The sequence below is a fragment of the Nomascus leucogenys genome, chromosome 22a (assembly GCF_006542625.1).
Source record: "Nomascus leucogenys isolate Asia chromosome 22a, Asia_NLE_v1, whole genome shotgun sequence".
Lineage (NCBI taxonomy): Eukaryota > Metazoa > Chordata > Mammalia > Primates > Hylobatidae > Nomascus > Nomascus leucogenys.
This window is the reverse complement of record NC_044402.1, coordinates 60965329-60991905: the sequence shown is the minus strand read 5'-3', so window position 1 is coordinate 60991905 and position 26577 is coordinate 60965329. Positions and strand designations below refer to the sequence as shown.

The 26577-nt window shown below is 34.5% G+C and overlaps 1 protein-coding gene across 1 annotated transcript in view; it reads left to right on the top strand.

The window, feature by feature from the left end:
• TINAG (tubulointerstitial nephritis antigen) overlaps window positions 1-24081 on the top strand; it is an 85731-nt gene extending 61650 nt beyond the window's left edge. Inside the window, exons 10-11 of the mRNA XM_003254130.2 lie at window positions 14667-14712; window positions 23720-24081. Coding sequence (XP_003254178.1) covers window positions 14667-14712; window positions 23720-23854 — 181 coding nt within the window. The 3' untranslated portion in view covers window positions 23855-24081. The remainder of the gene's footprint in view (window positions 1-14666; window positions 14713-23719) is intronic.
• The last annotated feature ends 2496 nt before the right edge of the window (window positions 24082-26577 follow it).

Sequence of the window (26577 nt, the reverse complement as noted above, 5' to 3'; positions counted from 1 at the left end):
AAGTCTAAGACAGTTGAATGAACATTTCTACTATGCTTATTTAGCAAATGCAAATAAATGTGCGATAATTAGTGTAGACTTTGCAATAACATTTAATTCGGGTGCTAGAATGTCTTTCGATTGCAAAAGACTTCTCTCTTCCTTGCACTTTTCTTTTTTCGTGGGGTGCACTGGTTTGAATAACAGTAGCCACTACCACAAATAGCCTCAAAATATTTAATAATTCAAATATATTAATGGAAGTTTATTTCTTGTTCACATAATAGTTTAGGATGGCTGCTTTTAGTTGTTGGGTGACTCTCCTTTATATGGTTTCAGGGCTTTGAAGCTCTTCCCATTTTCTTGATCTATCATCTGTGAGGGTCACATGTTGTGATCTCATCCAGCCTAAGGACAATGAAGAAGAGCATAAGGAAGTCTTCTTAAATGCACTTCTTAAAGCCTTAACTCAGAAACGATCCACAACTCCAATCATATTCCTTTGGCTAGAACTCATTCAATGGCTCCACCCAAATGCAAAGGTGACTGGAAAATGAAAAGATTTGACAGGAACATTTTAATAGAGTTATATTTTGGAGTAGAATTCCAAATTTGCATAAATTTTAAAGCAAAAAACCATTAGAGATTCAAATTTTGAGTTTGTAGAGAGCTACCTTGGTCTATATCTCTCAGGGTCTCTGAGATTTTATGTTCTCTCTTTAGAGAGTCTTCACTGAGAAATTTAGAGAATCCCTGCTTTATAAGCTTGAACGGCCAGGTGCAATGGTGTGTGTCTGTGGTACCAGCTACTTAGGAAGCAAAAATCTTGTTTGAGCCTAGGAGTTCAAGAACAGACTGGGCAACATAGAGACCTTGTCTCAAAAATATGAATAAAGTAATACATGCTTTTGATACCAACTATATCCATAATCACTGTAGTAGAACTATCACTAAACAACTGTAGTAGAACTGTCATGAAATACAACCCTCATACTTTTAAAATCCTTATGAGATGGGAATTATTATTTCATTTTGCCAGAAATAAGAGACTGAGAATGTTAAGGCAACTCTTCAGGTTATCTGACTTCAAAATTAATGGTCTATGAATACTGTATCTATATGTGTACACATATGTGTGTGTGTGTGCATGTGTGTGCGCGTGTGTGTGAAAAGGAAAGATCCAGTGTCAAGATTCCTCAAAGTCTGGTCGCCTCCTAGGTTTTCTCAAGCAATTGCTCTATTCCCTCTTTTACTAGAAAAGTCTTTAGGATAAAAACAAATGCAGCTTTTTTAATATCTAAAATTAAATTCTTACTTGATTTGAACTACATGTTTTATATATAGATTAAAACATTTGCTTAATTTTTCAATAAGAAACTCTTTAAAAACACATAATACATGTCAAGTACCATGGTAGGCATTAAGAATACAAATATCAATAGAATAGTGCCTCTGTCCTCAGCATTGAGAGAGAGAGGGAGGGAGGGAGGGGGAGAGAGAGAGAGAGAGAGAGAGAACAAGTGCCAATGTCCAATGTCTTAAGTGTGTAGATGGAGATAGGACAGGGATATACATTGAGTAGTGAAGATGTGCATTATCTAGGAAGGCACATAATTCCAAATCTGGGGACCAGGGAAGGTTGCCAGGAAAAAGTGACACCTACTGTGGAATGTAGTTGGGCAAGTAGAAAGTATTAAGGATATATGAAAACAGAAGGCTGCTCCAGGAAATATGAGCAGGAAATGCCTAATCTCACAGGGAGATAGAATATGACATATTAAAGGAATCTGAAGGAACTTATGGGTAAGTGTAGAGCAAGGAGGAATCCAATAAAAAATGATACTAAGAGGTAGCCAAGGCAGGGCGCCATTCTTCTATTTAATGATGACTACTTACTGATCTTGGAGCCTATCCTGGCTTTCTTCACTGTCTCTGAGTTTTCTTCACATTCTTCCATTTATTCTATATTAACTTACATGCCTTTGCACCAACATTGTTTGGTTTACAGTGTAAATTCCAATACGTGTTCATGTGACATCTCTTTTCCCCATATCTTTTGAAATGATGTTCCTGATAAAGAGACCAATATGTCTTTTACATTTGCAAGCAGTTCAGTTCAGCATCCTAGTTCTGAGTCATTCTACTCTGAGATAAATCTGAGTTCAGAAACTGTGACCAAAGAAAAGAAAGAGGATTTCAGTAAACCGCAAGGCAAGTAGTGGAAGCTGAATAACATTTAAAAAGTAAAAGGAATGTTTTCCTGATGCACTTTGGCAAAGATGAGCTCCGGGAAATACATACATAAATTTGCCTGACCTTGAAGTGCACATAGTCTAGTAGTGGAGACAGCTACATGGACAGGTAATATTGTAAATTCATTGGTTTAGAAATGAATGGCATAAAAGTATATAGAAGCAAAGAGAAGAACCCTACCTGAGCATGTGCAGGTGCTGCAGAGATGGTACAAGTGAAAACCGGAGTAGCAAATGGCCCAGAATTAAAGGCGAACATGTTAATTATTCATTTGAGCATCCTGTACTGTGAACTCTTTATTGTTGTTCTTTGTTCATTTTTCTAGTAGAGTGCTAGTTTTTAAAACTTGTTGTGTATGAGCTCATTATGCATTGAAAGCTGTCTTAGTTCCTTCAGACTGCTGTAACAAAAATATCATACAGTGGGTGACCTACACAACATTTATTTCTCACAGTGTTGGAGGATGGAAAGTCTAAGATTGTTGTACCAGCATATTTGGTGTTTGATGAAGGGCCTGCTTTCTTGTTCATTGATGACTGTCTTGCTGTGTCCTCACACGGGGGAGCTCTCTGTGGTGTCCTTTAATCCTATTCATGAGGATTCCACCTTCATCAAGTGATCACTCACAAAGGCCCCACCTCGTAATACCATTGCATTGGGAGTTAAGATTTCAACATATGAATTTTGAGGGGACGCAAACTTTGGGTCCATAGAGAAGAAATATCCCTTTAGAATATTGACTAAACCCCGTTATTGTTGGGTTTTGTAATTTTATTTCTGATGGTTTTGACCTGTATAATATTTTAACTTTTATTCTAGATATTTAAAAGTTATATATTATACTAAATATTATGTTACATGTTATAATATATAACATATAATATATTATAATGTGTTATATATAACATATTATATAATTATATGTTATATATTAAAGTGATTAATAAATAATATTCAAATAATAATTTAAATATTAAATAATAGTTATTAAATTATTATTACACATTATTAAATTATTATGTAATTATGTCAAAAGTATGCCTGAAAGATATTTGGGCATATGATGTGTGGGGAGGATCTAATTTTTTTCTTCAAACTCTGAACTAAAAGCTTCAATATTGCATAATTAATAATGTACCTCTTCCTCACTCTTTTAATGCATTTTATTGCTTATTAAATTCTTATATAAATTTATTAGGGTTTGATTCTGGAGTGCCTTGTTCAAAATACTATTATAATTCGATGTATTCCACTTAGTTTTACTACCAGGTATTGTATGCATTGCTTCATTGCTCTCATTTTTCTTAATATTTATGTAGTTATTTTCCTGTTTATTTTTCCAAGTGAGATTAAAAAACAAAACAAAAACCTCAGAACAACCTAAATTGAATTTTTTTAACTAATAAAGAAGATAATATAGATATTTTTACTTTTTAAAAACTACTATTAAGTACCCTGTGTTTTGCTTTCTTTAGATAAATGCTATATTTCAGGGATTCTTACATTGAAATTTTAAAGGCTTGTACATTTTTTATTACACATTTGAAGGCTACATGTAGATATTTATGATATACAATATATGAAATATATTCAGATATATTTTTAAATAATGTTTACTGTTTTCTGATCACAAAAGTCATAAAGTAGATATTTGACATTTTTGAATCGAACATTCCTGGTTCTTAGGACTTGCAAAATAGCCCCAGAATTGAAGAGTTATTTCAATATGTAATGTTTGTAAGAAAATTTGAAACATGAGCTGTAAGGCTGGTGTTTGAAAGTAGGCACTTAATATGCTTGCTCCTCATGAGCTTACTCATCTTCCCATATGCAGTAACTCTCACACAATTTTTAGAAAATCACTTTTTGCTTGTAAAAAGATGACATTCAATGATAGAGAAAATTAGTAAAATTTAGAAAGGAAAAGAAATTTGGTCTATCGATATGGAAAGAAATACACTATTGTACACATTAAAACAACTCAAAAGAAATCCAAAAGCTTGTTTCATGCTTACTAAATTGTTTGGAACTTTTAGAATGGAAGAACACACATATATGTGATAATCTCTATATGTATACTATATAAATAAATTTTAAAACTTAAAAATACAATCCAGGAGTTTTGAACTAAAACGTTAGAATCTTGTTATTAAGGTACATTTTAAAATTATAGATTTTATGTTTAGGAATATTTTTGGCTGTATTAGGACTAGGAGTATGGTGTTGAGTTAGTGTATGGAAAGCAGTTAGAACAGTGTTAAATAATTGAAGCACTATACACAGAGTTAGCAACAACTGTTACTATTTTAAATATCATCATTACAATTACTGCCATCATAATATTAATACAACCAGCTCATCAATCCTTATGATTTAATTTTCTAGAAACACATAAATTTAATCTGAGTTGAAAATTAGATTAAGTAAACAATTATAGGGTAAACCATTGAGGAAATAAAATAATACTACCCCATATAGCTTTAGGGCCAGATAGTTTAATCTGAATTTTTTCAATGAAAAGTTACCTTATAATTACCTCTAGAAGTTTTTAAATTACTGAAGATTATCAGAAAACTGAAAAGAAATGTCCAAACAGGGAAGAGGAAAACAATGAGGATTTGATGTCACACAGACCTAGGGGAAAGAGAGTTCTAAGAAGGCAGAAATGGCCTGTAGTGTGGAATGTTGCTGAGATGTCAAATAAAACCAGGACTAAAAAAATGCCCATTGAAGTCTGAAGAAAAAGAAATAAATAAATGACAGTTGGTTCTTCTTGCTGAATCTTTGAATTCATGTCTGCTGTTACAATTGCATGCACAAATTTAATTACAATATTATTTTACGTCCACCTTAAGTCCTGACAAATATGATTTCTGTTATATGAGTTTACTTGGCATTAATATATTTCTATATTGTGTGTGTACTAAAGGTGGTGAAAAGAAAAGATTATATGAAGGCTAAGAAAATCCTTTGGCTGTTATGTTGAATGACTTCCAAAAATATTTGAACCTTACTACAAAGTGAAAAAAATGCAACCAATATAAATTATAAATTATGAAATATATAATATGAAATAGAAATTATTTCATTTATTTATATACTCTGAAGTTTATTCTTAATTCAAACTTTCAACAAATTTTATTGAGTGATGGTTGTGTGCCAGGCATCCTGCTAGTGCTGGAGATACGGAGATGAATAACATGGACAGCCTTCGTAAATGAAAGAAATTATGACCCTCGGATTTGTTGCAGCCATCAATCAGTCACTCAAGGAAGCCACTGAGAGGTCCCACAGGACTGTTGGGATCTTTTGAGCTGAACTCACTGTCAGAACAGCAGAGGTGCAGAGAGCCCTGGGGATGCTGAAACTGATAGATGGGCTTTATTTTTTTTCTGTTTTCAGTGCTGATTGAATCATGTTGCCTTGTCTGTCAGTACTGAATCAACTTGACAGAACAGTTTGTGTTCCATTTGTTTTGTCTTGTTTGACACTGGTCCTTCATTGATTCATCATCTCAAACACTGATCAGGTCTGTCCCACTCTAAGTGCTATTGCTATGAACTGGCCTATTACAAAACAAAGCAAGACAAGGCAAATAACGACAGTAAGAAGGAAGAGCTTTCTGTTTATTCAGGCAAAGACATTGTAGGAGTGTTGTTTTTAAAAGAATTCTTAGAAAGCTATCTTTACATTCCAAAAAAATGTCACTTACAAAACCTATGTGTGTGTGTGTGTCAGAGAGAGAGAGAGAGAAAACTTTTCGACTTGAGGTCAAGTGTAGGACTAGTCTTGATTGTGAAGGAATGCTTTATAGCATAAAGAATGAGGATACTGGGGTCAAGCTTAGATTCAAATGCTAGTTCTGGCCTCGCTGGGTGAACTCAGCAGGTCGTATGATCTCTCTGCATCACGGTTTTCTCATCTGTCCCACTGGGATAAGAAGTTTCCCTCTGTCTTATTGTGAGGATTAAATGAGACAGTGTGTCTGCCCCCTTATGCTCACTTTATACTTTCTTTAGTGTTTAAAATTCAAATGTTCTTTAACTTTTTTATTACTCTGAATGTATTTTCAGAATTAAAAAATAGAATTTAGAATGATTCTATTATGATATTAATGAGTACTTATCTATGATGTGATATAATTTTACATTTATTTTTAAATTTTATTATTTATTTATTTAATTTTGACCTACCTTACCTTGATTTCAAAGGTAGATGAATAAAGGTAGTAAGGAAAAGAGAAATGTAATGACAGGAAGAAACAATTTCTTTGGCAAATGCGATAAAATTTTTTATGATCTTAGATAATGTGATTCTATGTGTTTAAGAAAGCCACGTAAGTGGTAGGAATTTGGTCATTTACACTTAACCTCTATTGGATTGCATTAAATCACTGTGGTAGAAAACAAAACTTTTTTAGTTGGGAAATATCAAGGACAGATGTGGTGCATGAACAATTGTTCAATTAAGGAAGGTGATTGCAGGCAGTTCCTTAAATTTATAGAGATCTGAGAGCAATGGATTATACAAAGTTTGAGATTATGCTTTAGCAGGTTTATAAAATGGCTTTCAACTAGAGTGTTTTTTTGTTTGTTTGTTTTTTGAGACAGAGTTTTACTCTTGTTGCCCAGACTGGAGTACAATGGCATGATCTGGGCTCACTGCAACCTCCGCCCCCTGGGTTCAAGTGATTCTCCTGCCTCAGCCTCCTGAGTAGCTGGGATTACAGACACCTGCCACTATGTCTGGCTAATTTTTGTATTTTTAGTAGAGACGGGGTTTCACCGTGTTGGCCAGGCTGATCTCGAACTCCTGACCTCAGGTGATCCGCCTACCTTGGCCTCCCAAAATGCTGGGATTACAGGCGTGAGCCACTGCGCCCAGCCTCAACTAATTTTAATGTCTATAGACACTTTAGATTTTGAGATGCCTGTGAAATAAAATGTTATTAGCCCCTGGTACAGTGCTACTTTCCAAAGTTAGCTTAATAAATACTTTTTGGTGATTTTATTTTATAATCGAATACCTCTGTCATAGGTGTTGCTCTCAAATTATCAAATATAATAAAATTCACATAGCGATTTAGAAAGTTTATGTTTGTGAATTTCCAGAGATTTGGGGGTGGAGGGAGAAGGACATCAGGGCTAAGCGGTAAGGTGGCTTCTGACTTCTCTCTGTCAACTGAAATATGGATTGGTTGTCCCATGGAAAAGAGAGCACTTGTTGGGTTATTACTATACATCTGTATATGCATGTGATATGAGATTACCATTGCAGAATCTAGGATTAGGATTTTATCCGATGCTCCAAGAATATTATATAAATACATACATATATATATTTATATGACAATTCTGATGCATGAATGAACCAAGAGTTTTGTTAAAAGACATACGTTGCTATGGCAATTTGCAATGTCTTCTCTGCACAGAAATATTTAGGATATTACTGATTACTTCAATAAGACCAAAGAGAAAGTCAGCCCAAGTCTGTGCTACAGTGAAGAGGAAAGGGCTACAGAAAAAACAAATTTTGCACATGATTAATGAGTACTAGTTGTGGCATTAAGTGACAACTTTGATTTATTTTGATCCTTAAAATAAATGCATTAAATAATACACTTCTCCATTCCCATCAATGTAACAACTGTGTTCACTACATTTCTTGATACAAATGAGACTTGGATGTGATAAATGCAACCCTGGTTAGAATATTGCTATAATGACCCAACTGTTTCCCCTACCTCCAACCCCACACTTTTCCATTTATTAATATATCTTGTTCACCATCACTAGTTTTATCTTCCTATGGCTGCCTACAATCCCTCTTTCTTCCAAAACTTTCGCGATTTCTCTGTGAATGCATGAATGCCAGCTCCTTACATTATTTGATGCTCTTCTCTCTCAGATATACATTCATTTCCCCTGGCATCTTCTACAGATTATCGAAGGCCTATTATGCCTTTCCTCTTCACCACAGCTAGAAATGATTCTACTCTTTTCTGCCTTTTTCTAGTCCTAATTTTTATTGCTCATGTTATTATCTGCTTCTAAGACACTAGTGATAATTTAGCCACTTAAGCATATAATCTTGAAATGTTATTTAACCTTTTGGGCCTCAGTCCCTTTATCTATGACATATGTAAATTGAATTAGATTCTGATTGGTTTTGTAGGCCATGTGGTCTTGGCTACTCAATTCTACCGTTAGCTGACATGGACAATATGCAAATAAATGAGCATGGATATTCCATAAAATTTTATTAACAAGAACAGGCATCCTAGGCTAGATTTTGCCTGTAAAAAGGTTGGCCATAGCTGGCCAACCCTTAGAGTATGCTATAATTTCTGAGTCTCCTTCCAGTGCTAAGATTCTACGAGAAGGTAAAAAGCCATTTCTATTCCTAACATCAAAGTGATAAAGTTTTCCCTTAAAGTTTCCCTTCGTAAGATATTACCCTAGTAAATTATCATTGATCATGATATATGATTTTGGTCTTTGCTCTTTCTTTGCTCAGCGCATGTCACATTGTTGTAGATGTGTAGATGTTTTAATGCATATTCTGTCAGCATAGTAAATACAGAAGGACGGTTCTCTCAGTTCTACAGCAGGCCATTCTGACCAGAGTATGAACTGGGCACACACATTTATCAATTTTCTCCATACTTCTTTTCATAGGTCAAATTACATGTGATACTACACTTGTAATCTTCTTGCTTCCTGATACAACAGGATATAAGGAATATGGTAGGCATAGTATAAAGTTGTTTAGATAATTAACATTAGGTACACAGGATCATGTGTGATATTAATATTTTCATGCAAAAAATGCTATTTCATGAACCATCATCTGCGCCTCAATCTGTGATAAAATTTGTAGCTTCCTGGCAGAACATATCGATAAAAGTACCTGATCTTAGATATATTGAACCCTAGCTTGATTAATATTTTGCTCAAGTAGAAAATTAAGGGGTGGTAGGGAATGCCCACATTTCATTTTGCTTTCCCGTGGAGTCTATTTTTAGCCATCTTTGATCTAGCATTAATTAGCACTTTCTCATATTCAATACCACTTCATTTACTAGGCATGAGCTTTTCTTAAAAATGAAGTTCCTAAGCATCTCAAGTAGAACATGTGTAAGAAAATAAAAGCCTGCCTATCTTTTCCTTATTCTTCCTGCAGTTATCTTTCAAATCTTTGTGTAATGGGAGCTAAGACTCTATCTGCAGTCTTACCTCCAGAAGCAAAATCCTATATCCAGTGTAGTCATATGATTGTTATTGACTTGAAGCCCATCTAGTGGTTTTTTTTTATCTGCTAGCCTATCTGATTTTCATTTCCTTAATAAGAAGGCTTGGAGTTCCATATCAGGTTATATGATATATTTGCTCCTTGTTTTGCTCCAAAATTTCCTGTTCAAGTAGGGTGTCCTGTATAAAATGTCTTTACATGTCCACTGTTTTAAAACTGCATTTTTAATCTGTCTGGATCTATATTCACTAATACAGTTTGTCTGTCCAGAAAACATGAATTTGAATCCCTGTTATCAGTCTATTGGGTACATACAGAGACCCCAGAAATAGCAAATCTTCCAAAATATTGCAACATTTTTGTCTGAGTGATTCTGCTACAGTGTAATATACCTACCATCATAATCAAATAAAACTATTTTTCTTTTTCTTCTAACTCCAGATTCTTAGATGGTTGTGAGACTGGCTTTAAGGAATCCAATCCCTAAGCAAATGTGTTCTTAGCATGTGAGTTAGGAAATAATTATTCTCATCACAGAAGAATTCCTGTAGAGAAAGATTGTTTCAGAATTTCTTTTGGAAATTAGTTTTTCTTCATTCTTAGGCTTATTGTTTGTCAGAAACACAGAAAAGCCATTAATTTAAAGGTTTATGTGTAGAGCCATATCAGTAGAGAAAATCCAGAAGAAGGTGAAGCAATTCTGTAACCACTGTCTTAGGCAATGATAAACTAACCAGATAATCAGAAACACATCTCTGTATAATATGAAGTGCACCTCAAGTAGTGCACATTTGATGTACCTATTCATTCAACTTTGAAATGCCGTTGCTAACCTTGACTCTTTCTCATCCCTTTCTTTCCATATAAATCGGCCAACAAATTCCATCACTTTTACCTTCTAAGTTATTCTCAAACTTGTTCCTTCTCATTTATTCCCTCTGCCAAGGTACATCAATTCACTGGCTCAACAAATACCTATTTAGGGTCAACTGTGTGAATGTCATTGCCCTAGATGTTGAGGATACAACTGTTAAAAGAACAAACAACATTACTTTATGGGTCTTACATTCTTATTCAGAATTTCATTTTTTCTTGCTTGAACTGCAACATTAATCTTTTGCTTCCAGCCTGCTCTCGCTGGAGACTATACCCTATGCTAACACCAGAGCTGTCTTTCTAAAAGATAATCTGGATCATGTCACATTCGATATTCAAGTGGCTCTTTATCACCAATTTTGTAAATGCCAAGTCTGGTAACCATCTTGGAGGCCTGAGCCACACCTGCCTAACTTCATTCCCCACCACTCCCATCCCTTTTATTCAGTCACACTGGACCAAGTGCTGCTCCTAGAATAGGCAGAGATGAGGTTCATGGCTCTATGACTGCACCTGCTGACTTTGCCGTAAATTCTACACTTCCATATCGAGAAGAAATTTCTACTCAACTCTGAACAAAGTCATCTTTGCCTTTGGCAGAGAGTTAATGTTTTCATATGTTAACTTGTAGAAATGTTCAAAACATGCTCTTTTTTAAAAGTGACACTTATAGAATTCTATTTATTTATATTCTTGTTTTTCATTCCTCAATGTCACTCCCATTAGACTGACAGTTTCTTGAAAGCAAAAGATATGTCTTCTTTGGGCTAACCAGTAATTTGTTGAAAACAGGTAGAAATTAACAGGTGTAGTATACAAGAGAGATTTTGTGCTTACCTTAAAAGGGATACTTATGGGAATATAAATTTTGCTTTAATAGTTATATTTTCAACCATCTCTTATTTATGACATCTAATCTGACTTCACTGGGTGTATGGGCCTCATTGGCAAAATCTACCAAAACTAAAGAAAAGAAAAAAAATCATTTAAAATCATATGCGAATTATTCTGTTCCAATAATTTTACTATCTAGGCATAACTTAAAATAGGGTTTAGAGAAGTTTAGTGTTTAGGACAGTTATCTAAAAAGAACAATATCCCTTTTAAAAGGCACATGCATGGAAATATTAATAACCTTAGAAGTACAAGATTTTAAATCACTCTCATGGGTTTTAATACCTTAGTCTTCAGGAACTTTATGGTCTTTCCATAAAGATTTCTCATATATATAAAAAAGTAGTGTTTCTGGAACTCATGAAAAGTGGGCATATAAAATAAATCCTTAAGGAAGAGCTTAAATAATTATGTGCATTGAGTGACAGATGGAAACCCAGTCTCAATGTAGGGAGACAGAAGGGCTCAGGCAGCACTCGTGCGTCCTTAGGGAACGTGGTAGATGGGCTAAGAGCTGCCCAGAATTTTTCAAAACCAGCATATTCTCAGGTATCACTAAATTTTGAGGGAAAAAGGTATTAATGGGTCTTAACAAATAACTGTAACAATTTAATTTAATGAAGTAGAAACAATTCAAAAGAACTGTATTAAGTGGATTTCCTTGAGGAAGAAACAAAACAAAACAAAACAAAACAAAACAAAACAAAACAAAACCAAATAGCCAGTATTAAGATCTCTCAAGCTTGTGAACCCACTGTACTCACAAAGGTATAGAAATAACCTCTGTAGGCCAGGCGCAGTGGCTCACACCTATAATCCCAGCACTTTGGGAGGCCGAGGTGGGATGATCACTTGAGGTCAGGAGTTCAAGACCAGCCTGGCCAACATCGTGAAACTCCGTCTCTACTAAAAATACCCAAATCAGCTGGGTGCAGTGGCACATGCCTGTAATCCCAGCTACTCGGGAAGCTGAGGCAGGAGAATCGCTTGAACCTAGGAGGCGGAGGTTGCTATGAGCCGATACGGCACCACTACACTCCAGCCTGAGGCAACAGAGTGTGACTCAGTCTCAAAAATAAATAAATAAATAAACAAATAAGAAATAACCTCAGTAAAGTAAGGTTCTGGTCTGTCTAAACAAATGTTTGTAAATAATCTTCAAATGAAAAGGTATATGTAAAGGGAAATAGAGTACACATAGTTATATTTAGAGCAAATATGAATATAATGAAGGTCCTCATATCCTCAGAGAAGTCACTGACTTATAAGAGAACATTTGTGAAAATATATGCGTATTTCTAGAATTTTCAACTGTTGGTATAATAGCAAGTAAAGGAATGGTACCACAATTTAGGAACATACATATATTAGGAAAAAATGCCCTCAAGAAGACAGGAACTCTTTCCCATAAGTGAATAAAATGAGTAGCCTTCTTGTTTTGCACTAGTTAACCTTTATTTTAGTTTAAATAAAGGTTTTAACCACAGGAATTTGCTATAATATCATTGGGGAAACAACCCACTGATCTATTTTTTTTACAAAATCCCACTGCAATTCTATGAAATATTTGATTACTGTCTTAGAAGCTGTCTAGAGAAGATAGAGGACAGAAGAGATAGCTGAAGGTTGCAGTGCAAATGTTAAATCCTGTGATGAATGGACTTTGCTTGTCATTTGACACAGAGGCTGTAACGTAGGTGAACTAACTACACAATAGCTTCTGTGGTGTTATTTTTCCATGTGTGATATTTTCTTTTCATCTGAATTTTGCATAAAGGTTAACACCTTTTGTTGATTTTTTGATACCAGCACCTTAGTCTCTGAAACTATTAGACTCAGTTGCCATACTTTCCTATTCCTCTGTCACCTCTAGTCAATGACTTGGATAATTGGTTTGGCTGCCCATTTTGAGAAAGCATATAACAATCTGAATGCTGCTATTCTCTCTGGGTTTAGAATGACTGGTATTTTAAATGAGCATCTTAAAATTATATATAATAAACATGTTTCTTGAAAAGAAACTTACAGCAACTCTAAAGAGCTGAAACACTTGCAAGAATTATTCTTGTCTTTTACATCATTGAAACTATTGTTTGGAAAATTATAACAAAATATATGGAAACATAATGAAAAATGATGGCAGTTGAACAAAAGTAAAAGTAATAGTTTGTGTTTCTTAAAAGTTTCCAAACTAAGGGAGTTTATTTCACTTTTAATTTATTCAGTAACACTAAAATAATAAAAGGCATTCACCACATTCTGAAGTGCCTCTTCTCTGTATGACTTTTCTATTTCTTCTTCTTCCCATACACCATCCTCAATGCACCAAGCTCAAGAAGTCTGAAAGATCTTACAAAGTGGGAAGGAAACCTAGTCTCTATCAGGAACAGGAGAAAGCAAAATTATTCTTTAGTGTTTTCTCACACCCCAAATCACTTTTTCTTCCCTCACTCTCATGCCAAAGGATCCAAATACATTATATATTGTGTGTGTGTGTGTGTGTGTGTGTGTGTGTCCCAAGAGCCCTACCATAAACTTACCATCTTTAGGCAATACCTCCATGCTGTGGTGCCATCATTCTATTCTGTGCCCTATTGAAAATAGCTTTCTGCAAACTCACCATGTTGGAAACTTGCATCTCTTCTACAGAGAATGTTTGCTCTGTAATGGTAGACCATAATTTAGCTTAAAGGAGCTCTGCTGTTGGAAGTTTGAATATTAGGGTTAGGTTAATGCGGTAATACGTGGGCAGAATTAATTGTATTCTCATAATTCACCAAATTACATGAAAGTAAGTACCTACTACAAGTGGGGCCTATATGTCTGTAAAACAGACCCCAGTGCATGATGTTCCCCTCCCTGTGCCCATATGTTCTTATTGTTCAACTCCTGCTTATGAGTGAGAACATGCCGTGTTTGGTTTTCTGTTCCTGTGTTAGTTTGCTGAGAATGATGGTTTCCAGCTTCATCCATGTCCCTATAAAAGACATGAACTCATCCTTTTTTATGGCTGCATAGTATTCCACAGTATACATGTGCCACATTTTCTTTATCCAGTCTATCATTGATGGGCATTTGGGTTAATTCAAAGTCTTTGAGGATAAGTATTTTTTAAGTGCTTTTAAAAACTTTGTACCCCAGTTGCCTTTGTCTTTCTCTCCTGTGGTCAATGAGTTCGATTTCAAGCCATTTATATATAAATGAGTCTGTTCTGTGCACATAAATAATGTTATGGTAAAGAAGAAAACTATACGAGCACATTTCTGTAGGGCAATGGTGATATTTCCATTGTGAAACAGGATGGGACAGAGAGAAAACACAAAAGATGTAGGAATGACAATAAGCTGCATTCTCTCAAGAAGCAAACCAAACATCTTAACCATACCAATCTTTATTATTGTTATTAATTGTAGATGGGGCACACTGAGAGGAGCACAAGGGCAGAAAGAAAAATTTTGGGTATGTAACTCTTTCCAGTTTAATTCCTGCTGTGAAGTGAATATGTTCGAATCTTCTGTTCCTCTGCTCCCTGCTTTGTATTATTTAGTCACATCCTCAGTTGTGTAATATTGTTGATAACATCAGTGTTTTCACCAGCACAAAACTCATTATAAACATTTATATTGTATTTATAGTTTTCCTCAACTCCCAGTATTTCAAATTGTAAAAGAAAAATCAGTGTTTATTTTTCCCCAAGTTGAGAATCAAGAGAGTAACTTTTTGTTCTATTATCTTCTATATTAAAGTATTGATTAAACTTCCCTGGTATATATTTATATGGCAATGAACTTGATGCTTTTGTTATGTTACTATTATATATATATATATATATATCCTATAGGTTAAGACTTTTTTTTCTTTTTGCCAAATAAAACATACACATGTGTCTTTACTCAGAAAGGACCAATATCTATTCTCAAAATAACAGAAAGTTTCAGGTAAGAAACAATTTGAAGAAGATTGGAACATATTACCTCAAATATTCGGTTTATTACAACAAGCTGGTCAATTGTCTGAAGTCCTAATATTATATACATTTTTATACAGATAGAATAAAGTCTATGTGGTAATACTTACCATGGAATTTAAATTTAAGTGTACACAGTAGAGGGCATATTTTGGCTTACAAAACACTAGGTGCTAGAACTTGTATTCATCAGAATGACTCTTGGTATATTTCTTCATAAGGCACTCACAGAATTCAATCACCCAATTATATGTTTGTACCTTATATTTGTGTTATTGACATATGGAGGTATGATACTTTTAAGTAGAAGGGTTCTTCTTTATATTTAAACTGAGCTTTTAGAAATATAATTTTTCTCATTAAAATAAAATAATTAGTAGCCAACAATCAACATTAATGTTCAATAGTTAAAATAAATAAGTTATAAACCTGGATATGTTACTTGAATACCTACTATTAAGCTTCTGCATAGGATTTTTATTAAATAAATTTGAACAGTTATTTAATCCCATAACAATGTAATATTTAGAGAAAAAAACAAGTTATTTGATTAATGTATTTAACTCACAACAGTTCTTAGCATATAGCACTTGATGGCCATTTGCTGAGTGAATATGAACGAATGTGCAGAGGAAAACGTTTTGTGACCCTTTCATCCTTAACCTGATCATTCCCACCCTAGATCCCTGCCTCTAGGTAGTGTACATGTGTACACACACACACACACACACATACGCTGAGTATGATTATGTACTCACTCATTTTCATATATTTAACACATGCATGCACACCATCCCTTTTAACTACATTGTTGTACTTACTATCAATTCTGAATTTACTACTTATCAAACATCTTCAAAGAAAATTTTATTTCATGGGGCTAGGGGTAAGATTTCTTTCTCCTATGATTTGTTTGATAAATTGTTGAATGTAAGCAGTAGAAATACAAGAATCAGACTAAAATTTATAATATTTTGCACATTGAGGCTTTTTTCTCTACTGAACTGTGTTCTCCTCATGAGTCAGAATCATATTTGACTTATTTACCAATGTATCTCAAGGGTAAAGTATTTTGACTGGTACATAGTGGGAATATAAACAATACTCATTGAATGAACAAATGAATAATTTTAGTCTATGCATTCAGGAAAAACTAATCAAGTAATTAAAATAATTTTATTTTTTATAAAACATGCTAGTGGTTTAATTAAAATATGAAATCTTAAACTACTGTTGTACTATTTTGTAAAGAATTGTGAAAGGTCTGAGATATTATCCCACAGATCTAGATGATATAGATATTGGTATAGATATAGACGTAACTAGAGATATAACACCGGGGTCAGAAGTAAGGAGTTCTTAACAGATACTCATAACTAGATCGACAACCAGAGTAACATAGCAGCATGCATCTCCCACACCTTAGTCTTACAGTGATGTGATAAGAACCAATAAAATTTGTCTACACAGGTAGCAGTTTATATCTCATAAATGATGGACAAAGAACAATAGATTTTCTCCATTTGTTTACAGGAGAGAGACAAGCAGATTCCTCCTTTCCCAAAAGGAAGGAAACATCTTTCATTCCATTATGATGAGTTGAAGAGGATCCTATGTTCCCACCATAAACTTTAGGAATATAAACATATCTTTCCAAGGTCCAGATAGACAGCAATAAAGTCTCCAGATGATGGGCTGCATCTCTTTTGAGATGTAAATACCAAAGGATATAATGTCCCCATACTTCTGACACCTTAAAGCTTAATTTAGGACCTTGTCTCTGCTCTCTTTGAGCCTCTAGAGGAGATAAGAGAAGCTTGTTATCTCTTCAGATCAGATCATTAAACTAGATGAATGGCTACATATCTAATTCTCAAGGTATGCTAAGTGTAGAATATTTTTGGGAGACATGAAAGAAAACATTCCCTATCTTTATATTATATACAATGTTTTGTGGGTCAGGAAAGCAAATACTTTATTCAAGAGCACTGAGAAATCTAGGAAAGTTTTATTTCTTCACAATTATATATGGATGTTTCAAAGTATTTAAAAATAGTCCTACGACATAAACCTATTTTTATAATAAAAATATTGAAAGTCTTTCACTACTGAGTAAAATGTAACACATAGCAGCAAGCCATAAGTTCTACTAAATAAGTAGAAAATATCAGAATTTTTCCAAAATTGTTTTTTTAAAAAAATGAGAGTGCTAAATCTGGAGAAAAATTTTTGGCCTAGGAGCATTTTGTAGGTTTGGGCATACAGTGAGGACTGGGTTTGTAATAGGCATGCTATGATTTGTTCGAGTTAAATTATGAGACAAGTGAAGCAGAAAGATGTGACCAACAACCAAGGGAAAAAGACTGTCAATAGAAGCGATAGATGATACTTTAGATGTAGGCTTTAAAATAACCATTATTTTAAAAAATTAAGAAAAATCTATATGAAAAGATGGAGAATTTCAATCTATAATTAGTTCAGCCATGGTGGAAGAGTGTGGCAATTCCTCAAGAATCTAGAACCAGAAATACCATTTGACCCAGCAATCTCATTACTGGGTATATACCCAAAGGATTATAAATCATTCCATTATAAAGACACATGCACACACATGTTTATTGCAGCACTGTTCACAATAGCAAAAACTTGGAACCAACCCATATCTCCATCAATGATAGACTGGTTAAAGAAAATGTGGCACATATACACCATAGAATACTATGCATCAATAAAAAAGGATGAGTTTATATATTTTGCAGGGACATGGATGAAGCTGGAAACCATCATTCTCAGCAAACCAACACAGGAACAGAAAACCAGACACTACATATTCTCACTCATAAGTAAGAGTTGAGCAATGAGAACACATGGACACAGGGAGGGGAACATCACACACTGGGGCCTGTTCAGGGGTTGGGGGCTAGGGGAGGGATAGCATAGGAGAAATATCTAATGTAGATGATGAGTTGATGGGTGCAGCAAACCACCGTGGCACGTGTATACCTATGTAATAAACCTGCATGTTCTGCACATGTATCCCATAACTTAAATCATAATAAAAAATGAGTTCCTGAATTCATGAATGCAAACATTGGAAGAAAATCACACTCAAACATTTCATGATCAAACAGCTGAAGATAAAAAATAAACAGAAATTTAAAAATAGTCACTATTTAAAATGACACATTATTCTCAAAAAAAGCAGCACTGACTGGCAGCTGGCATTTCAACATCAACAATAAAAAAGGAAAATAGAAGACTACAAAATGACATTGTTAAAGTGCTGGATAAAATAATAATATTGATAATGATGATGAAGATAACGTGCCAACATGGAATTTTATACATGGTGACATTTTTCTCCAAAATAAATACAAAATTAAGACATGTTTAGACAAGCAAAAGCTGAAATAACACTGTTGCAAAAAAACATACACCAAAAGTTACAGAAAAAAAGTAGGCAAATGTTTAAACATATCTCAGTATCTCATAGAAATAGCAGCTAAAAATAAGTAAAGGTATGAAAGATTGAAAAAAACTATTAGCCAGCTTTATGTCATTGAAATTCATAGGATATTACACATAAATATTGATGAACATACATTCTCTTTAAATGCACATGAAATATTTGCCAATATTGACCACATGCTGGTCCATAGGGCATGCTCAATAAATTTAAAAAGTTGAAATTATATGGAATATACCATAATGAAACTTTCGTTGCTTAGCTAAAGCAGTACTGAATGTAATAGAAAATGCACGCATTGAAAAAGAAGAAAGGTTAAAATTGATGCACATGTTTTTAAAAGGTTGAAAAGAATAGTTCAATAAGCTGAAAAATTTAAACCGAAGATAAAATGAAAGAAATAATAAACAGAAGAACAAAAATAAAGTAAAAGAAAACAGACATATTATAATAGATGAAAATCAAAAAAGCAAAGAGTTGATGCTTTGCAAAAAAAGATTAAATGTCTAGGAAGACTGAAAAAGAAACAAGGAGAGACAAATTACCACAGAAATGAAAAAAGAGAACATTGCTGCAGATTCAATAGATATTAAGTAGGTAATAAGCGGATATTATTAAAAAGTTATGCCAATATAATTGAAAATACAGATGAAATGGATAAACTTATCAGAAAACAAAATTTATCAAAAACCTACACAGGATGAAAATAGCTTAAACAATTATGGAACAATTTGAAAAAAACTTTGAGTCTATTTAAATTACCGTCACTGAGGAACTCAGGCTCAAAAGACTTCACTGGTGAATTTTTCCAAACATTTAAGGAATAAATGAAACGAATTTTACAACAAACCCTTTCAGGGAATAGGAATTAAGGAACAGTTAGTTTCAAACTCATTTTATGAAGCAGTAACACCGATACCAAAACTTGGTAAGACAATACAAAAAAGAAAAATTATAGGCCAATATCTCTCATGAGCATAAAATTCCAAACAAAATATTACAATTAAGAAATATATAAAGGGATAACACTCTATAGGTGAAACTTATATTAGGAATGCAAGGTTGGTTTCAAGTACTAAAATCAATCAATATAGTTTATCAAATTATGAGAGTCAAGGAGAAAAAAACACATGAATTTTTTTTTTTTTTTTTTTTTAAACGGAGTCTCACTCTGTCGCCCAGGCTGGAATGCAGTGGTGTGATCTTGGCTAACTGCATCCTCTACCTCCCAGGTTCAAGCAATTCTCCTTACCTCAGCCTCCAGAGTAGCTGGGAATACAGACACCCGCCACCACACCTGGCTAATATTTGTATTTTTGGTAGAGGTGGGTTTCGCCATGTTGCCCAGGCTGGCTTCAAACTCCTGACTTCAGGTGATCTGCCCACCTCTGCCTCCCAAAATGCTGGAATTACAGGCGTGAGCCACCGAACCCAGCTTGAATATCTTAATTGGTGCAGAAAATGCATTAATAAAATTCAGCACTTTCTGTTCTATTGTTGTGTAACAAACTATCACAGATTTAGCAGATTGAAACAACATACATTTATTATCGCAGTGTTTCTGTGGGTCAGAAATCCAGCATAGCCAGCTGGATCCTCTGCTCATGATCTCACAAGGATGCCATCGAAGTGTTGTCTGAGTTGTGTTCCTTTCTGGAGCTTACGGCCCTCTTCTAAGCTCACGTCGTTGTTGGTAGACATGTTTTTTTGGCTGTTGGTCCAAGTCCCCATTTCCTTGCCGACTGAGGATATTCTCAGATCTTAGAGGACGCCTGAATTTCCTTCCATGTGGCTCCCTCACACAGAGTTTTATAGATCCTCTCTCAACAGAGTACCTTACATCTTCAAGACCATTAGGAAAAACAAAATTTCTGACTTCTAAATCCTCTTTTAAGGGGCTTCGTGAGCCATATTTGGTCCATGAGCCATGATTTGCCAATGCATAGGTCACAGAAACTTTATATACATATGAAAAAACAAACAAACCTAGATCCCTTCCTCACTAAATACAGACAAAAACAATTTGAGATGGAGCAGAGACCTAAATGTAATTGCAAAATAATAAAGTTTCTCAAAGAAAACAGGCAAATATGTTTCTGGTATCTATTAGAAAATGCTTTCTTAAATCGGGCACAAAATAAACTTTTTAAGAATAAATTATCAGACTACATTAAAATAAGAACAACTATTTAAAAGACAGTATTATAAGAAAAAGTAAGCCACAGAATGAGAAAAATGTATGTATCTATCTATCTGGAAAGATATCTGACAAGTCCTCACATATACAATACATAGACATTCTTAAAAATATATAGGAAGACCAAGATAATTTAATAAAATAAAACTCTTAAACAGAAACTTCAGGAAAAGGGGAAATCCAAATGGCCTGAACAGCCACGTGAAAAGGTGGTCAATGTTACCAATTATCAAGGAAATGCAAATTAAGACCACAATGAAATATCACTTCATATACACTAGACTAGCTAAAATTAAAACGATTGATAATATCCAGCATAGATGAGGATTTGGAGTAAATAGAATCTTAACACTACTGATGCATGTGTAAATGGAGCAGCTACTTGCGTTCATCGTGTTTATCACAGGAGAATGGATAAACTGTGGTATAGTCACACAATGAAAATAAACAGTAATAAGATGAATTAATTGCTTATATATGCCAAACATAGATGAATCCCAGAAACATTATTTTGAGCTAAAAAAAAAGTCAACCTCAATATATTTTGCATTATTCCATTGTTGTAAAGATCAATTATAGGAAAACCTGATGGGGAGGGGAGGGTGGATGGATGTTGACAGGAAGGCAACATGGTAGACCTTCTGGGGTGCTATAAGTGGTTAATAGCTTAATCTAAGTGGAGATTACATGAACATAAACTTCATAAACACATGTATAAATTTACTAAGTTGTATACTTAAGATTAATACACTTTACATATCTGACTGTATAATATATCTCAATACAAAAGATGAAAAGTTAAATCTTTAGAAATTTTCTCCCCCTTATTGCCATCATTTCCTTTATAATTAGATGCAAACAAATGTAGGCATTTGAAAGAAACAAACAAAATAAATGCTGAAATAGAAGAAATGAGAGTAGGAAGAATAAGAATAATAAACAAAATATATGTCCTGAGGTGTATTTTATTAGCACTAATTTTTACAGTGTTTTACCCTTTATAATTATGTGGCCTTTCTTGCAAACGTATGATTAGCTCTCATTAGCACATAAATTCACATTTGCTTATGCAATCTTTGTATAACTTTCCCGTATTTACCAAGAATGTAATTATGAAATTTTGGATAGTAATAATCTTCAGACATCCAAATGAGAATAGGAGCAGTGTTATATATCATATTTGCAAGAATTTACAAATATTACTATTCCTAGCCATTTGTTAGGTTGTGACTAATTTTATTTGATATATAGATATAGATATATGAACTGGCTAAAAAAATACGAAAATTGGCATTTAGCGTATTTCATGGTGCTAGAACTCTCACGCACATTGACGCTATTTCCTTCTCAGCTATTCAAAGTCCATTTCATCTTTGAAATGATAAATTGAATTTACAATTTTAAACATAGTTTTGAGAGTGCTCCTTTAAAGTGTCAGGGTTGATTAAGGAGGCAAAGAGCCAAATCTTAAAAAGAAATGCTGATAAAAATTGGCTATTTCTTAAAGTTGATGTCATGACAATTTTTGATGCTGAGTCAATCTGCCCCTCTCTTATATTGTAGAAAACAGTGAAAGCTCAATTCGATACCTTATGCCTTGAGAATATTTTCTTAGTCCCAGGGTAGGGTAAATGGGAGGCGAGTGTGAGCGCTGTTGAGGTGAAGCCGCTAATTTACTGGGCTTTTCTGCTGCATTTAGTTGTGGAACTAACTCCCTTCTGTGTGCCCTTTGGCCTTCATGATATTCTCCATGTACTCCATTGATACTTTTGCTCCATCACACACTTATTCATTCAAGCTTTTAACCCAGGAGTCATTTTGGACTTACTCCAACCATCCAACTATTTTCGCATTTGAGAAACAGAAATTAGAAAAAAAAAAAAACCTAATTCCTGTTGATTTTACTTTCTGAAGATTTCTCACTTTACTGTCTCTTATCCAATTGAATTATTGCAGGAGTCTATTAGCTAGCCACTGCCTCTTGTCTCTACCCTCTTAAATCTATCCACTTGATATCATATAGGATAATGTAATCACAGTATGAATTTGTCCACCTTTCTTTCCTGCTGGAATCAACTCAATGGCATGTCATCATTTTTCCCATTATTTTCTCATTATGGATGTTCTTTCCTCCCCTTTCAGCCTCACAACCTACCACTCTGCTTCTGTCTCGTGATCTAACTGTAACAATTTTATTGCTTCATTTCACTACTTCATGCTATTTCATGCTTTGGTGTTTATGCTTTTACTGTTTTCCTTTACGTCAATCTCCCTTCCTCCTTTTACATTGGTGAATTGATTATCAGGCTTTAATGTGCATCTCATGTGACACTTCTTCAACAATGTCTTCCCTGAACCATCCAAGTAAATGAGATGCCCTTTCTCTGACCTCAAAAATACTCTGTACCTATTTTCACCTTAGCACTTGCCTTATGTTAGTCATTCTTCATTAGATTATAAACTTCCTGAACATAAGATAATGTATTATTTATCTTTGGTCTTCCAGCACCTAGCACAGACTGTTGTTCACACAGTAGACACTCTATAACTGCAGCTTACATGGCATCTTTTGATGTGGCATTTCAAACGCTCATGCCTATGTTACGTTAGTACTCTGGGAAACTCGGAAGAGTCATGTCAATTCTGGCTATTGCCAACATGCCTGCATGTAACTGATACATAATACAGCCATTATTTAAAAATAGGTAAGTTCTTTATAATTATGGTCTATGATAAATCAAAGGCATTTAAAGTTACAAATGAGTTCTCCATGGCTTTTTTTTTTTAAATGCCAAAGTATGTTTCTCAACTGTTTTGTTTGTTTGTTTTTCTGCAGATTGCTGCCAATTCCTGGGGAAAGTCATGGGGAGAGAATGGCTATTTCAGGATTCTTCGAGGAGTAAATGAGTCCGACATTGAAAAGTTGATTATCGCAGCTTGGGGCCAACTGACAAGTTCCGATGAACCATAACATATCAATAAATTTCCATAAGGCCATGCCCTTAAGTAACCCCCTAAATTGAAGTTTAGCAATATGACATTCTTGGTGACAGTGGAATCTTTGTCTCTTCACCGTGTTAACATAATCAGGCTATTTTCTTATTTTCCCCTCTGGTCTATGCTTCTGCTTCCTTCATATTACTGAGCATTAAAAACACCAATAAAGGATAGCAGAGTGCCTAAATGCCTTTAAAGTTCCCAGGTTGCCTTGTTTTTCTCTTATGATGGTGTCCTTTTTGCCTTTAATTGTTCACAAACAGTGTGATGGCATCTGTCTTCACAGTTCTCAGGACTCATTTGTAGAAAGAGTGTGGTTTCTCTCTTTGATCAATGAGGACCTTAGACAACAAAAAGCAAATTAGAAATTCAGCAATTTGCCATGTTTATAAATTTCTTTTCATCCAAGTTAACAGTTTCTTGGTTCAAACCTTGCTTATGTTTTGCTTAAGCAGTGGAAATAGATTATAAGTTGTTTATCTCAATAACTTAACATTTTGTTTCCTCTCATTTGCCTAAACCTACCTTGTAATCTGTTCACAAAATGAAAAGCAACTATCCACAGGAAACAACTACTCTCTATTGTACTCTGCAATGGCCTGTGAGGTGGAGATGTTAAGTAATGGAAAAGCTTGGAGGCTAACAATAGAAGTACAGTTCTGACATACACACAGCCCTATTTTTGGAAGCTAGTATATTTTATGTGAAGTCTATTAAAATCAGCTGCAAAACAGTATTTGGAAAGATAACAAAAGATTTACCATTCCAAAACAGCAACTTGATGCCATGATTCAGAAAGAATATATATACACTTTTATCACAGTTCACTGCTTGAAATTCTAAAAAGTAAGCTAAATTGGCACTCATTTGCATGTAACTTTTAGTTCTCTATAGTCAGAGAAACGAAAATAGCATCATAGCAATGGTTGAGAAAGGAGATAATCTCTTAATAACTCACTGGCATCTTAAACGGAAAACTAATAAATGCAGAAGCAAAGCTGATCAGCAAGTGAACACAATTGATTATAATTACAATGGTGGGCTCTCCATGGCCTGAATTTCTGGTCAGTATCATCTTAATTTTGATCATTGGGATTTTTTTCTGTTATTGTGTCCAAAGATGCCCTGATTAGAGAAGCTAGACATGATAAAATGTGAGGGAACAGAGCACAGAAAGGTGAAGTGTTGTTGCAATTGTTGACTTCTTCATTAATCACTGTAGCTTTATCAGAAGCAGCATTTATTTACTTGGTTCTCCCCTAGAAAATATGCATGAGGGTGAGTCACCGTGTTGGGGTTGGCTGACATTTCCCCAAAGAGTAGAGAAATAATTTGTTTTTTCTCTGTTTGGGGTCCTCTAGAAGCAGCCCATAAGACAAAGTTCTGAGCACGAACAATTTGTTTCAGCCATGAAGGGAACACTGAGAAGGCAGTGAGGAGTGATATGAGCTAGTGATGGTGGACAGTAAAGGGTGCATTGGCCTAGTTCTTATCCCACTGAGGACTCTTGCTACATTATTCAGATCCATAACACCTGAGGAAAGAAGTTTTCTTTTGTTGAGGACTGCTCCTGGGGTTCATGGATTCCTTGTTCTTTCTAGTCTGGCAAAAGAGGGGGAAAAACAGATTCCAGTGTCAGAAAAAACTCACAAGCAAAGAAAGGCAGGTTCTGGTAGTTTGATGTCCACTGAAATGGTACAGGTGAGGTAATGTGGGCAGGGCACCAACAGTGTCTGCAGTGGATGTTAAAATACTTTTAAAATGCTTTTAATGCTGAAGACTGCTGAAGTAATAAATTCTAATGCACTAAAATGCCAGATGACTAACATGCCTATAAAAAACACGGGATTTCATTGATGCACTTTTACCTTTGTTATGCAAATGGATGATAGATATTGGAATTAATTTTTCACGTTGTGGTTTGTGAGCTTAGGTTCTGCTGTTTCAAAAAGTCCTAACTTTCTAATGACACCAAATCATGAGGAAACTAAATCCAAAGTGAAAGAAAAAAGAAAAAGAAAATACCATGTTAGTGAGACCCATAGGAAAGCACACAGTGTGTTCATCTAGCAATTACAGACCTAAAGAAGATATAGAAACTGGTTGGGACAGAAATGCATCAATGGGATAGGGAAAATATTATTATTGAGGTTTGTTGAATCAGTGTCTTCCCTTTAATAGTGTTATCACTTTTACAACTTTAAAGAGCTTGTTTAGTTTTACTTATTATTCAAGGGCTCCGAGTCAACTTTCAGAAACTAATGATTAGTATATTCCTTACCCCACCCTAGGGATAACTATTTGCAGAATTAATTGACTGATGCCTAGATGGTTTCCTCCCACAAATTGAAGTAGGAAAAACTTTGAAAATAATGGTGTATGGCCTCCTCTATTTCACGACATTTGTATGATCTAATTTTATTCTAAATAAGAAATAATCTTTCCCAGTTTTTTAAAATGAAATTCAAAAATTATCTTAAAAATACATAAAATGGAATGAAGTTTATTAGTTGGGGTTCAATCATTAAAAAGGAAACCTCTGTGTTTTGAACAGAAGGAATGTAGTGAAAGAAATTGCTTACCTAGGCAGTGGGGAATCTGGGGGGCAATGGGGGATGGTGAACCAACCCAGAGCTGAGCAACAGTAGAAAGCTGCCATCACCTCTAGACTGAGAGACAAAGCAAAGACAAAGGTGG